The sequence below is a fragment of the Zophobas morio genome, unplaced genomic scaffold (genome assembly GCF_036711695.1).
Source record: "Zophobas morio isolate AGI-343-1 ecotype UQ-CSIRO unplaced genomic scaffold, CSIRO_AGI_Zmor_V1 ptg000686l, whole genome shotgun sequence".
NCBI lineage: Eukaryota > Metazoa > Arthropoda > Insecta > Coleoptera > Tenebrionidae > Zophobas > Zophobas morio.
Genome location: NW_026972789.1, coordinates 33,928 through 47,658, shown reverse-complemented (window position 1 = coordinate 47,658; position 13,731 = coordinate 33,928). Strand labels below are relative to the sequence as shown.

At 36.8% G+C, this 13,731-nt stretch overlaps 2 protein-coding genes across 2 annotated transcripts; one reads left to right on the top strand and one right to left on the bottom strand.

Moving 5' to 3' along the window:
* Positions 1-2,754: 2,754 nt before the first annotated feature.
* On the top strand, positions 2,755-8,277 carry LOC135121745 (uncharacterized). Its single transcript, XM_064046025.1, has 30 exons — positions 2,755-2,841; positions 2,899-3,006; positions 3,064-3,109; positions 3,240-3,302; positions 3,878-3,915; positions 3,982-4,062; positions 4,123-4,239; positions 4,296-4,394; positions 4,444-4,510; positions 4,572-4,708; positions 4,765-4,932; positions 4,985-5,122; positions 5,181-5,303; positions 5,367-5,462; positions 5,519-5,595; positions 5,662-5,795; positions 5,849-5,949; positions 6,008-6,100; positions 6,160-6,303; positions 6,357-6,470; positions 6,521-6,691; positions 6,742-6,936; positions 7,000-7,098; positions 7,156-7,376; positions 7,429-7,493; positions 7,553-7,602; positions 7,658-7,804; positions 7,858-7,945; positions 8,000-8,085; positions 8,135-8,277. Exons 1-30 carry the CDS (start codon positions 2,755-2,757, stop codon positions 8,258-8,260), a joined length of 3,279 nt encoding a protein of 1,092 aa, XP_063902095.1. The 3' UTR covers positions 8,261-8,277.
* Positions 8,278-8,421: 144 nt separating this feature from the next.
* Positions 8,422-9,070, bottom strand: LOC135121742 (uncharacterized). The gene is made up of 4 exons (XM_064046022.1): positions 8,982-9,070; positions 8,696-8,845; positions 8,533-8,644; positions 8,422-8,476 (listed from the first exon to the last, which is right to left on the bottom strand). The coding sequence occupies exons 1-4, from the start codon at positions 9,000-9,002 to the stop codon at positions 8,439-8,441; spliced, it is 321 nt and encodes a 106-aa protein (XP_063902092.1). The 5' UTR covers positions 9,003-9,070; the 3' UTR covers positions 8,422-8,438.
* Positions 9,071-13,731: the final 4,661 nt, after the last annotated feature.

Below are 13,731 nucleotides of genomic sequence, written 5' to 3'. Positions count from 1 at the left end.
CTAGATACTTGTTCAACAGTATCCAACCCTCCAAAATGGCGGAGACTCTCCCTAATCAGAGACTGCCAAATTTGGCTATAATTACACGGGACATTCTTTCTTTGTCAGCGATAACAACTTAGGAGTTATTGAACAGTGCACTAACATATTTATTTTTTAATTTTCCTTAATATCCATAAATCGTCTCATAGACATTACTGTCTAGTCTCGATGTCTTTAAAGTAGCTTCCCTTTGAAATTAAATTTATAGACTTCTGTATCCAGGAACATTTTTTTACTTTTACCTTTTTACCTAATAATTTTCCTTTAAAAGCTTTATTATTATATTTAACATACATGTCTCTAATTCAAGTGTCCTTGTTCCTTACACCCCCTTTCATAGAACTTTTTTATAGTCTCTTAAAGAACTACTTTCAAACCACTTATACACTTATTATAGTCTATATATTGCTCCGACATTTAGCTCTATCTACTTCTTCCATTAATTTATCAGTTAGAACATAGTGTTTTAAAAACATGAGCATAGACGACACTCCCAAACTTTAAGCAGTTTGCTAGGACATCATCATCTGATAATTCATTCCGTATAACTTGTCTTGTATAGCAATTTCCCCTGTCAGTGGTCTAAATAGTCCGTTTAACAATACCATTAACGCTGATGTCTATTAACGGCAATTACATGCTAAAAGTTACTACGAGCATATAATCCTTCATTTCAGAGCTAAAAAAAAAAAAGTTGGTGCGTTTCCGCTATAATTCCATCGGTTTCTGTATACCAAAAACTGTTTTCAATAATCTAATTCGACATAGTAGAATCTTTTCTCAGTTTTAAAGCTTGCAACGATCACCCAAACGCTATCAAAACTTGCTTTGGTTTTGCTTAAATTCATAATCTTATCGATTACTTGTAAAAAGGTAATTTCCATCTATTTACTGTATGGATATGCTCCTCGTCCAAAAATTGATTTGTTACTAAACCCCTGGCAAACAACACAGCTGTCTACTGTTTTTGGTAGTAATTACAAGCTCCACCTCTTCATTGCCTTTAAAAATCGGAAGCAAATTTTTTTTTCCAGTACGCAATAACTTTAAATGCTTTTAATCAAAAATTACTACTACATTTTTTGATCTGTCACCCTAGTCGACTTCACAGTTTGTCAATACCATTTTAAATAGAAATTCGGCTGTCTCATTCTCCGCCCCTGATAAATGCAGGGTCTACCTTTTTCATCTTTTACCTCGGTAAACATTCTCATGTCGTTTTTAAACATTTTTAGCTAAGTTTTATAATGTACTTACACGATTTCTCTGCTACCACTCATTTCTATAGATCCAATAATTTAGTAGCATGGCAAGCTACTGCTACTGCTCCTCGGTTCGTTTCACTATAGTTCATTTGAGAGTTGTTAAATTTAGAACTTACAAAGGGTACATTGTGCTCTTACCATCATAGGGGGTAAAAGGCTCTCCCCCCTCGACCTTCATATTAACATAAAATTCCTTTGGTAAACTGCAAACCCTAACGCTGTATTTTACGACGCTATGGAGTCACTCTTTATGCGTAGCACAAGAGGAGCTTTAGCACCGTTAAAGGAAGTAAAAGTAGGTGCATTGTCTCCCCCACGTCTTTTATTTCTTCAAAAGTTTGGGGGGGTTTGTTAGTTGTTTATAAAAAGGACTTGCTCGTGTAAGGAACATAACTTATGTTGTCTTCTACAAAGGGTGAGGGGAGAAACGCAACTACTTAAACTTTCTCTAACGGTACTAAAGCGCCACTTGTGCTACGCCTAAAGAGTGACTTTTACCCTAGCATTAACCGAAATACAGCATTAACGATTTGTAGTTTACTTGATTAAGTTATGGAGGAAGGGTCTAAAACTAGTTCAGTTCTATTCAACATTACTAATACTTTGAGCTTTACCTTTGGCTTTCGTTAGAAGCCAGTACCTTGTCTTAAGAAGGCTTTCATTCTAAAACACGATGACCTGCCAGTATGGTAAGAAAAAATCCCTTAATATTCTTTCAGTAGCATTCGATTTAGGAGCTAAAGTATAAAGTATGGAAATAAATTTTTTTCAACAATAAAGGCTACATAATTCTACGTAGAATACAAATTGGTTCTAACCTTTTACCTTTCTTTCTCTCCTTCTTTGCTATTCCCCAATATTTCCGCGAAGGCCCTGGCCGCTCTAGTATTTGTAAAACCTATTTACAAAATTTTTGTTGCTTATACTATCGAGAGGCTTTTCGACTATAAGACTTGAGTTTAGCCTTTTTAAATTCTAACTCCCTTCTGAGTTCTTCAATAATAGCTAATAATTTAGCAATAAGAGCTCGCTGCTCTTCTCCAGTGGAGATCATTATTTTAAATAAAGATGTATAAGTAAAGCGAATAATAGTAATAATCATAAAACTAATAGAAATTTTAGTAATTTTGTGTGAGAATTTTCGTTTAAAAAAGGTAAAAATAGCTGAGAGATATATATGTAAATAAAATGAAAATCTACGTTGAAGTATAGAAAAATGGAGAGGTGCACAGGCAGCACCCCAAAGTTTAAAGGGGACCGCGCCGAGCTGGAGGAGATTTTGAACTAAATTGTTTAAGGGTAATAGGGGTGTCACTAATTTTTACAGTAATTGCAACCTATCGGTGGTTGGATTTAAAGAAGTTTGATAAAATTTTGGCCATTTGTGAACTCCTCCTTTGATCTATAACTTTCTCAGTAACTCTGACCGAGATCGTTTAATTTAATTATGGAGTTAGGGTCAAAGGTCAAAGTCAGGGGCCTATATGGTGTTATAAAATTTATGGGATTCACAAGTTTTGCTCCTGGAGAATGGGTGTTTCAGTTTTTAAATGAACTATTAACATCCTCAATATATTTATTAATTAATCAGATAGGAATTGAATTACAATCTCCTAAAGGCAAAAATAACGGATGCATTCAAGGAGTTAGGTATTTTGAATGCCAAGAGAAACATGGTATTTTTGTCAGAAAAACTCAAGTACTTATTTTATTATGAAGTACTGAAACCGTTTTAAGTTTGAATTACGTTATACAGGTTAATATCCTCCAACAGTCAACAGAAAGTAAAGACGGCGAATTAAGTGCCTACCATATATTCATACTTATATTTCTTTTTCTGTTAGGCCTCTGCTTATCATATTAAATAATAAGTCCAATTTTTGCTTTTTTAAAAAGTCAACTAAAAAAAGCTTAATAGATAATATTATGTAGTTTTTTCCCTAGACAAGCAGGAAGCTGAGCTAAAGAGCGAAACCAACAGGGCCATACCGCTAGGTAAATGCTTCATATTCGGTGTAAACTACGTAAACCCTTTAAAGTAATTTAAGAAAAAGACCTATGAACTTATATGCCTAAAAATTATTTCTGACTAATGCTGCCCGGGTAGGATGCACTAAATTTACTGATAGATAAATTTTATTATACTTTGAAAAACTTTAAATAGTTGTATACTGTGTTCTATTATAAAGTGCTTTACCGTTTTTTTAACCTGCACTCCGATTTAAATGCGTAGTTAGAAAAAAAAGCCGTTGTAAAAAAATAAGCCTTTTTTCTTTACTGAAACCATCTTATCATAGTACTAATCTCAAGGAAAATAAAAGCTTATTATTTAAAAAGAAAATTAAATGATTTTTTTGCTTTGTGAAAGAAGTCGGGAGCCCCGGCATATTTTTATGTAAATTAATGACACCAGCAATCGTGCTGTAGAGCTGCTGAGCTTATTTGAAACTATCCTCAAGAAGTTATACTTTTATCTATTCTTTCTACTTCAACATAAAGCTAACTCTGCATGTGCACCTCAAGGGAATCTACTTACAAAGTTAATGTTATTACTAAACTTTTTATTTTAGAAGAGCCCTCGCAGATGATTTTAGAGGAAGGGGAAGAGGTTAATACCTTCCTCGTTGCACCTTGCGATTTTTAAAAGTCCACTTCTTCTTTTCTTCTAAATAAGTCCAGTCGCCTCGGGCGTGAAAACAATGAAGCTGCAAATAAACTAAAGCAATATGATCGAATGGCGGCCACGATTAACCAGGTTTAACGCGTGTTACAAACCAGAAGTTCGCTGGACCAAAAAATTAAGAGATGGCCGTAGTTTGAAGAGCACAGGGAGCACTGGATGAGCTCGCAGAGAGACCTTCTACAGAAGCTACGTGATTCCGAGCGCGCAACTCAGGAAGGTCTTAAAAGGTCGGCCAGTCTGGAGAAGGAGGTCGGCTCATTTTTAATTTGTCAAGTGGTAATTTTAAGAGGGGCAAGTATAACTAGCTCTTAGAGCTCCACGAAGCCCTGGAGCTGGCCACTCTCGACAAGGAAATGGCGGAGGAGCGCGCAGAGTTGTTATCTTTCGAGTTTCAGTCGTTAAAGGCACGTTGCTTCGGTGAAGAGACCAATTATACCTTTATACTTTTTCAAGGAAGAGAACGAAGAACTTCGCCAAGAGATTAGCGTGTTAAAAGAGGAGATGGCGTCGGACTGTACCGGTTATTTCTACTACTACACTCAAAAGGCCCGCACCCAGCAAGATTTATGAAAAATATCTAGAGTCAAAGGCGGGCTCTGCAGCGCTTAGAAGCCTTGAAGCGCAGAATATGCGACTCAAGGAGGCTCTTCTCCGCCTTCGCGACCTCTCGTCTTCCGAAAGTTTTGAAGCGAGAAATACTCTCGCTGCGCTCCAGAAGGTTTTTCATTTCAACCCTTTCAATAATCGATATAACAACCAATTATTCTCCTGTAGGAAGTGTCTAGCTTGAGGGCTGTTGAGGAAAAATATGCGGAAGAAAAAAAAGCCAAAGAGCTTCTAGAGGGCCAAGTCGACGAGTTAAAGCTACAACTTGACGATGCCGCCACTGCTGAGACGCTGGTCGAGAAGCTGACCGAAAAGAACCTCCACTTGGAGGAAAAGGTAACTTATCTCACCGCTGTCTCGCCCGCTGTTCCTTGACCAGGGTAGACAGCTTCGAGCTCTTAAAAATTCCGCTGAGCAACTCGAATTGCTACTGCAAATGGCGGAGGAGATGGAAGTGCACCATGCGGATATCCAGAGACGGCTCACGGAGGAGCTTGACTTTTGCAAATCAGAGCTTTCCGAAGAGGTAGCTTACTTTATTAGTGCATAACTTGCTTTCTATTGTACTTCTGTTTTCTCCGCAGAATTGCCGGCTTCGGCTGGCTAATGAGAAAATTACTGCCTTAGAGCAAACGATTAGCAAGTACAAGTCCCTTGTGGCTGCCCTTAATGAGCAAATATTGAGCCTTCGCCAGAGCAGCGATGTGGTGATCCTCTTTTGATTTTCGGTAGAAGAATAACATGTCTTTAACTTTTTTGCTTATTTGAAGATGGCTGGAACCCAGAACTCTTCGCAGTTGGAATTGAGCTTGAGTTTCCAGTTAAAAGAGGCTCTCTCAAAAGCACAAAACCAGGCACTTGACATGGTTAATCGCTTGTAACAACGCAATAACCAGCTTTTAAGGCCCTTTTTCCCCAACAGACGCTTAAGACCCGTCTGTTGGACGAGTATCGACTCCACGTGGAGTTAGTACAACTGTTTATGCTCTCCTCTTTCAGGTGCGCTGGGGTCCCTCAGCAAGTCTCCCGTCCGCTTTTCTTAGTACACCTGTATTGTTTTCACAGGCAGGATCAAGGCGTTATAGAGGCTATTTTGTTGTTGAGCCGCCTGCTTTTAAAAGCCACCTCCATTGCAGAGCATCTACGGCACATGTTCCAACTTGACTTATATCTGGACCCACTCTCTCACTCTCCTGAAAGTACCCGAGATGCCACCTCTTATCCTACATTACCCAACTAATGCGGAATACAGCGGACATCTCTCTATTGACATATGTCGCACAACTTTTGAAAAGGCTCGTCGATATTTCGGCGACTGTCACCGAAGTGGGCGTGAAACTTTATTCTTCGACGGTAGGGCTTACGCATTGGAGCCTTTTTAATTCTAAGTTATCGTATTATCAATACTCAGGAGGAAGAGCTTTTGTCGCTGCTTGCATACACAAAAGACTTGAATCTCTCAGAAAACACGCTAGACGAAATTAAGAAGCTTGCCGACTCGGGAGTGAGCCGTTGTGTCTCTCCCTGCGCGAACACCATTGAACAGATCCTATTTTCCTGTAGAACCTCTCATCCAGCTATGAGCTTCACACACTCGACAGCGTCAGTGACTGTCTTCAAAGCTTGCTGCGTGCTACGGCAAAAAGCACTCGCTCCCCTGTTAATTCACCTCTTCTTCGCAATATGCTGGCGCTGTTTTTATCCGCCGTACCGAACACATATTAGTTTTGCAATGCCTTCCAATCTTATTAATCTGGTAGCTTGAGGTGCTACTTAGCGATTTTAAGACCATCATAAGAGAAAGCGAACCGTCCGAGTTTCCCATTACCTCATTAGCGACGTGCTTTTGGAAGCTTCGCAATTCAGTAAAAAGAGTATGAGGACCTGTATTTTTTCGTCATAGCAGGCTGCCGTTGTTTTTTAGGCGTTGGAGAGGCTTCCGTCCGTTACTGTCCTTGGTGTAGACCCCTCCTGGTACAAGGCCATGGCGTACAAGAGCAATGGAAGAGTTGCAGCGGATCTTCAGAATAATTTGAGTATATTACTAGAAAGACTAGCAGATTTTTCTAATGTTCTCTCCACGTGCAAGAAAATGGTTTAAATAATAGTTTCTCTCCGTTTATTTTTCGGTACGAGCGCAACTAGGGCACCTCCACTCTCTGCACTCTTGTCGACCCTGCAGCTGGTGAGGCTACGACCATGCGACTGGAACGAGTACTAACAGACTGCGACTTGGAAACAAGAAGCACCGAGTTCATGCGCCTCCTCTGCGCCTTTATAGAAACCGCGGCACCGTCTTCTGAACCAGGAAAAGTCCATCCCCTTCTTTTAAGGGCGAAGGTCGAACAGCTTACGAACAGGCTCTTTGCTTTCCCCGAATAGCTGCATATTCTGACCGGCTAGACGTATAAGGAAGCGCTCCGAGAACATGCAGAGTACAAGCGCAAGTTAGACTTCAAAGAAGAAGAGACTTCTGAATACGTAACGCAACTGCAGCAAAAAGTGCTTGTTTATTGCTTAAAGCGGTGCGCAATTCTAAAAAAAAAAATTTACACTAAGGACACTGTCATTTCCGAGTGCAAGGTCAAGATCGACTGCCTCACACGTAAGGTAGAGCAGATGGCCTTTCAAGCAAGCCAAGCGAAGGAGTGTAAGGGTAGAATACTTCTTCTGGAATCGAGTGAAGTAAAACTGAAGGAGACAATAAACGAGCTTCGAAGCGACATTGAAATTCTAAAGGCCAAAAAACACAATCTTGAACGGAGCTCGAGAGACAAAAAGTAACGCAAACTCGAAAAGTAATCATTTGGCCGCTGTTTTATATGTAAGCAGCACAGATCAAGGCATTCGCTCAAGTGCTGCTACCGAAAAACCGACTTGGTTCGAGAATTCGAGTGGTTTTTCCATATACTTTTTTTTAATAAGATCTCGTTCAATACAAAAACTCGGTTTTCAGACTCATCTCGTACAAGTGAGCGGTCTTCTACTTTCCAGCTTGATTCAACGGTAATTTGCTAACTTAAAACTTATTCTTAAACCCTAAAGAACCACTACTGTGCAGGCCATAAATTGTCTATACAAACTTCTGGACCAAAACATCCGCCTAAAAAATGAGCTTAACACCGCTCAGCTTTGGGACGTCCCCCCGCTTCAGTTGGTTACATATTACCCCACACAAGCCGAAGCAACGCTAAGAAAATACCAACAGGTTAAGCTACTAAACAACGTTAAATAGATCTGCTCTACCCTCACTACCCGTAGGAAGTAACGAAGTGGATAGTGCGGCAAACGGTCGTCAACGTAGCAAAGGACGCTGCAGGTGCTAAAGAAAACTATCTAGCAACCCAGCGTACCGCCTTTCCCTCTGAAGACGCCCTTTTAATTCTCACTCTCAAAATTACAGACCAAACAGGCGTGCACCTTGCGGACATGCTATCGGATTTAAGCAAATACAGGGTTTTCCTGTCCAAGAAGGGGAACATAGCGAAGGTCACAGACATCGCATTTGTTTTTCGAACTCTAATAATGCTCGTAGTAGGCTGCTCAAGAAAAGTTGAAGTTGCTGGGCACTATCGACTTGCCAAGAGGTCCCAAGCTTGCCGACGACGCAGTTGTCCTAAATAGAAAGCAACTTGTTTCTCTCCATAAAACTTTTGTTTCATAAAGAATTCTCTTAGTCAATATATATTTAAAATTTGATAAAAGAAGCTGCAGTAAATCAGGCAAATACTTTAGGGAATCTATGCAATCGTTATAATAGCAGAGGAATTAACACTAAGGATATGTAAAAGAGTTGCTAATAAGTAAATTTATTTTCTAAGCAAAAGCACGAAGACAAAAAATTAGGACTTGCAACTCTTCTCCAAATAAGCGATTAAGTCTAAGCAATAAAATTAAAATCAACTAAAAATTCAAACTTCAAGATTCAAAAACTACCAGAGCGGTCTTTTTCGTTTTTAAGGCCTCCAAACACCATCTTAGTACCAGGAATGTACTTTTTAGGATTAATAAGGTACTCATCCAACGTTTTTTCATCCCAAGTTATATTCTATAAAATTTTAAAAGTGATTGCGATAGTAAAACATAACCGTAATTATACCTTATTTACGTTTGCATCGGTGTAACTGTAACCTTTAGCTTGACCCGTTTTCCTTCCCCAAAAACCAGCAAGGTCGGGACCGACCTTGTGTTTAGTACCATCACTTATATTATGACACTGCGAACAGCGCGTTCTAAATAGTTTACTACCCTATAAAGCAAAAAGTAAAGGAAGCTAAAAACAAAGATTTCATCCAACACCTGACTTAATATAGGTAACTATAATAAATTTTTATCAAAAAGGGTGTTAAGCCCTCTGCGAAGTAAAAAAAAAAGGGGAGGAAGACCTTATCAGGATCTCCAGGCATTGTAATTAGATCAAAGTCTTTAAGTTTAACGCTCTTGTTTCTTGGAGTCACCCCGGACTGCTGTACAATATAAACTGCAGTATGTTTGGAGAGATGGAGGACGGATATTAGAGGCCGTTCCACGTTTTTCAAGATCACATGGAGCTTTTAAAGTTAGCAATCCCTATATAGCACCCGTAATAGGTTTTAACAAATCTCCTAGCCTAATATAGTTTTTACTAAGTTTGGGGATTACTAGCTAACTGGCCCACACAAGCATATCAGAATAGTGATGGCTCTCACGTTTGATAGACATTAAAAATATTATATAATTTTAAAAATTCACGTATACTTAGAAATCATAGCCTCTTTACTAATATTTTCGTAAATGTTACATACATTAAGGTTTTATAACATTCTTTTCAATTTAGTAATTATATAAATATATATATAATTTGGAATAAGTCATGGTTCTCCTGTTGGATAATGATTAAAATTGATCTAAATGAGCAGGGATAAAGCTTTTTAATGAAGTTTTATTTATAAAAGGAGAGAATAAACAAATAAAATTACTTTGCTATCAATTGCGCTTTTACATCTTTTTGTTTTATGCGTATTGTGACTGTTACATATGTAAATGCAATGATGCTTAAAAAGAATCGATAGAATATCTAGGTTACCTTAGCCTATTTGCTAATTTATTAGTCTGTTTATAACGCTGCATGCTGCAGTGCAAGTCCTACCTTGGTAGGGCCTAATAATATGTTAACTTTATGTTCACTGAATCAAACTTGAGTGACCGTTAACGGGGTCATAGTAAATAATAAAATTTGATATTTTCTGTGGCAAGAAAAATAAACCCCTATAGCATAGTAGTTACTCTTTATTGCCTTAAAAATAACCGAATTTTTAAACTTTTTCTAATTTTTCGGTAGTTCACAGGTTTTATATACTAAAATTTGACTTTGAACTAGCGTTCTGTTATTAATCAAGGGATTCTACTATCCTAATTTGTTATAAATAAGATAGGAAAATCAAGGGGTCATTCCATAAAATGTTAAAAATATTAAAAGGTTAACCTTGGGCTTTAGCCACCTGTTGTATCCTAGAGAAGTTTGTTGTTCTAACCTTAAGAGAAGTTAAACTAATCGAGAGCCGAATGGACTAAACAGATTCATAACTTAAGCTAAGAGAAAGACGAAAAGTTAAAGAAAAATACGGAAAAGTTTATTCTGCAATGTTATTGAGATGTAAAAGCCCATTGTGCAGATTGACCGTTGAAAATAAAGACTCTACTAAGAAAAGAAGACTTTAGACAACATAAGAGGGTAAAAGGGCTAAGGCCTATAGCATTAGTTGCTTAGAGGCTCTTGACTAATGTAAGTAGAGAGATAAATTCTAGTTGTTTGTGACCTTTAATTTAGAACATTTTTTAATACCTCCCATAGCAGAGGAATTGAAGATAGTGAAGCAAACTAAATTATTTCGCTGAGGTATCATTGAACAAAACTTTATTCGATAGAGAGTATTTCGACTTTGTTGCACTATATGCTAAGTTACATAAATACGCAGCATCTTTGTTAGAAAATATGAACACTACTATATTCACTAGTAATAAAAATAATCGTATTTAGTAATTTAAGTGGCACTCAAAAAACAATCATGACTTAAATTAAATATTTTAATTAATGTTTTCTATCATAAGTTGCAAGTAAAGTCAGCTTTATTACTTGCTAGGGTCAGTGGTAGGTATGCCACTCAGCCTTGGTCGGCTGATACTTTTAACATGGGATGCAGCGTATTATAAACCTAAGGACAAAAATAAAAGAAAATTACTTTACCAGTAACTACGCTATTAATTCTGCTATTAGAGCGTAATTAACCTTTTTGGCCCCTTCAAATTAGAAAGAGAATGAGAAAAAAAAAAGCACAAGTTAAATGTTATGAGGGACTGGTACGGAGCACACTCGCTCGATTCGCTATAGTAATTAACCGTCCAAAAGGTAGTCGGTTGATGGTATATGAACTACCGGGAAAAGCTTTAATAAATCCTGTCTCTCTCTAAAGGAATTAAGTACTAATGCACGGGTTAAAGGTAATATTGAACGCAAAAAATCCAATTATAGAAACTCCTTATAGTAATGAATATTACTACCAAATGTAAGTGGTAAAAAACAAACAGCCAAGTGACTATTTGTTGTTTCTAGATTGGCACTATTACAGATAGTGACTGTAAAAATCGTAAACACATGTAAACCCAAGGTAGGATATAATGTAAAAATATTAATTAGTCCAATATATATGATATTAATTAGACTGCCATTAAACCACAACGCACTCCACTCAGAGATAACAGAGCAAGAAAATTAGATCTCCTACAGACGTACGTGACTAAGAATATAATTAGAAATTTTAAGTTAAACAGGTTTCGCTGCAGTGTGGCCCAAATTTCGCTCCATTAATTTTTGATTAATAATCTTCACAATAACTCTTAAATGAAAAAAAATATAATTATAATGATCGAAAACTTCTCATGCGTTGACAGTAGGTTATTATTGTTGGAACATTTGAGTAAATAATTTTTATAGCCTGTTTAAATAGAGTATTCTTAACCTGTTTAAAATATTTAGTAAAACTAATTTATATATACTTAGTTGTCCTCTAGATTACTAAGTTATTTAATAACTTCGACTAGAATGTCCTCTGGACCAATGTAAAATTACAATAATAAAGACGCAGCAAAAACCGAAAAAGGAGGAAAGAGTGTTGAAAATAATGAACTACCCACGCCTTACTTATCTTTAACAACTTTGAATACACAAGCTTTTAAACAGGGTTTCAGTCGTCCACGAGTACAAGTAGAGTTGTCCTTAACCTTGTCCTTCATGTTTGATTTAAACCCCCAACTTAGCTTTCAGCCGTCATACTAAGAATGCGCCGTTAGTTCTTCCAGGCGATTAGTGTCTCCAGTGCTATTCGTTCGTAGAGGGTGACGGCACAATTTTCTAAGATTGCGTTCAGTAGCTCAACAGTAATTCATGGTAAAGTGTATCTGCGCGAAAACCACGGCGGTTACGCATGGTTTGTTAAAAAATTTATATATATATAAATATTATTTCAATTTGAAAACCAGCTAATAAATAATTAATAATTACCCTTAATTATGCAAATTTTAGATCCTTGCTGTAACGTTACAAAATTCTAAAGAGTCCATATATGTTTATGTTCAACAAGTATTTATTTGAATTTCATTTCTTACAGTGAAAGTTGTAGCTTAATAATCTTCGTTGTAGCATTATTGTTGCTACTACATTACCTTTTTTATTGTTTTCAAATCTATAAACCATAATCATATGTTAGTGGCCCAATGAAACATAACAGTTTAAAAATGCAAGCAACCTTTAAAGCTTTTACTATTAAAAACGAAGAAAAGCATTTACAGGGAGTTGTACGGTAACCACCAAATCAGAAAAATGCTGGTTGCCATTGAGGGGATTCGCGGAGCTTGAGACTTCGCGATAATGCTTTAACCACTGAGCTACGATGACAACTCACATTTTTGGTGGATAAATTACGTATACAACTTTTGTAAAAATACATCTACTTTAAAGATTAAATATCTACTAGTGCCCAACCCGAGAAATAATAACAAATTTAAAAGATTTTACTTTGTGAAAATTTTTAGATGTTGCTGACACTTTTTTGTGCTTAAAGCAAAGTAAAAATCTAATATAAATAATTTTAAAAGTTAAAAGTAATCCTCTGGCGGTAATCCTCCTGATACGCACTAACATAATTATAAATAACTTAGTTCAAATTAATACAAACTTTGACTTGTAGTATATAATAGTGGTTAAGACTTAGAACCCCAACATGACGAAGAGACACTAATCATATAACTGTATTATACCTATGTCTGTCATTTTTTTACCCACGGGTTTTTTTTATAAATATATATGTAAACCGAGTGTTTAAAAAATTACAGGGGAATTTTAGAATTTAACATCGACAAGAAAGCAAAGGGTTTGAATTCAAGGAATCTTTGTAGGAGCTCCAATTTCGCAGCGAAGAGTTAACAAAAAAAACAGTATCAAAAGTAGATAATTAAATCGTAAAACATAATATATGCCAAGACATTGTGAGAAAAGCTGGAGCCATTGTTTTAGATCGTAAATGATGCAATTTGAGCAATCAAAAAATTATTTAAGCAGCAGCTTAACACCTTTTGCAAAAACAATTTGAAGACAACTAAACGCCAAACCAGGTACAATCCACTTTAAAGTGTAAATCGCAGATCTAATAAGATAGTTTTTTTTGGTTAATGATTCTTGCGGTGCTCGGTGTCCTTTGAGCTACTAATAAAAAATACTTTTGATGAGAGTAGTAAAGTCTATGAAGTAGTGTTTTTGAAATTGAGTGAACTTAATTTTAGAGATATAACTTTGTTAAAATAAGAACCGATGACCTGTGGCAGGGTAGTATATTACCATGAAATGAATGCCCTCAAGGAGTTTGAGAATAATTTTGAAAAAAATAAAGTTAAAATGCTAATTAAATTATATTGGAAACATTTTTATTATTTCCCATCTTCCCTATATAAACAACCTTTAGTCATTGATACCGCCTCCATTCTTACTAGCCTAAGTTCAAACCTTGGTGGCAGGTGTAAGTTGAGCAGTGAAGGCTATAGGAGGGGTTCCTGAGGTGCATTGTAGAAAGGGTTACGTTTTTCAGATATGACTATTTAATT

Bases quoted from the DNA above. Each gene is read 5' to 3' on its own strand.
- LOC135121745 (XM_064046025.1), top strand. From the start codon at position 2,755: ATGGAGTTAGGGTCAAAGGTCAAAGTCAGGGGCCTATATGGTGTTATA. The intron at 3,303-3,877 runs GTAAATGCTTCA...TTTTTATTTTAG, and splicing joins CAACAGGGCCATACCGCTAG to AAGAGCCCTCGCAGATGATT. The intron at 7,946-7,999 runs GTACCGCCTTTC...TCAAAATTACAG, and splicing joins AAACTATCTAGCAACCCAGC to ACCAAACAGGCGTGCACCTT.
- LOC135121742 (XM_064046022.1), bottom strand. From the start codon at position 9,002: ATGCCTGGAGATCCTGATAAG. The intron at 8,645-8,695 runs GTATAATTACGG...AAAATTTTATAG, and splicing joins CCGATGCAAACGTAAATAAG to AATATAACTTGGGATGAAAA. The intron at 8,477-8,532 runs GTAGTTTTTGAA...TTTATTGCTTAG, and splicing joins AAACGAAAAAGACCGCTCTG to ACTTAATCGCTTATTTGGAG.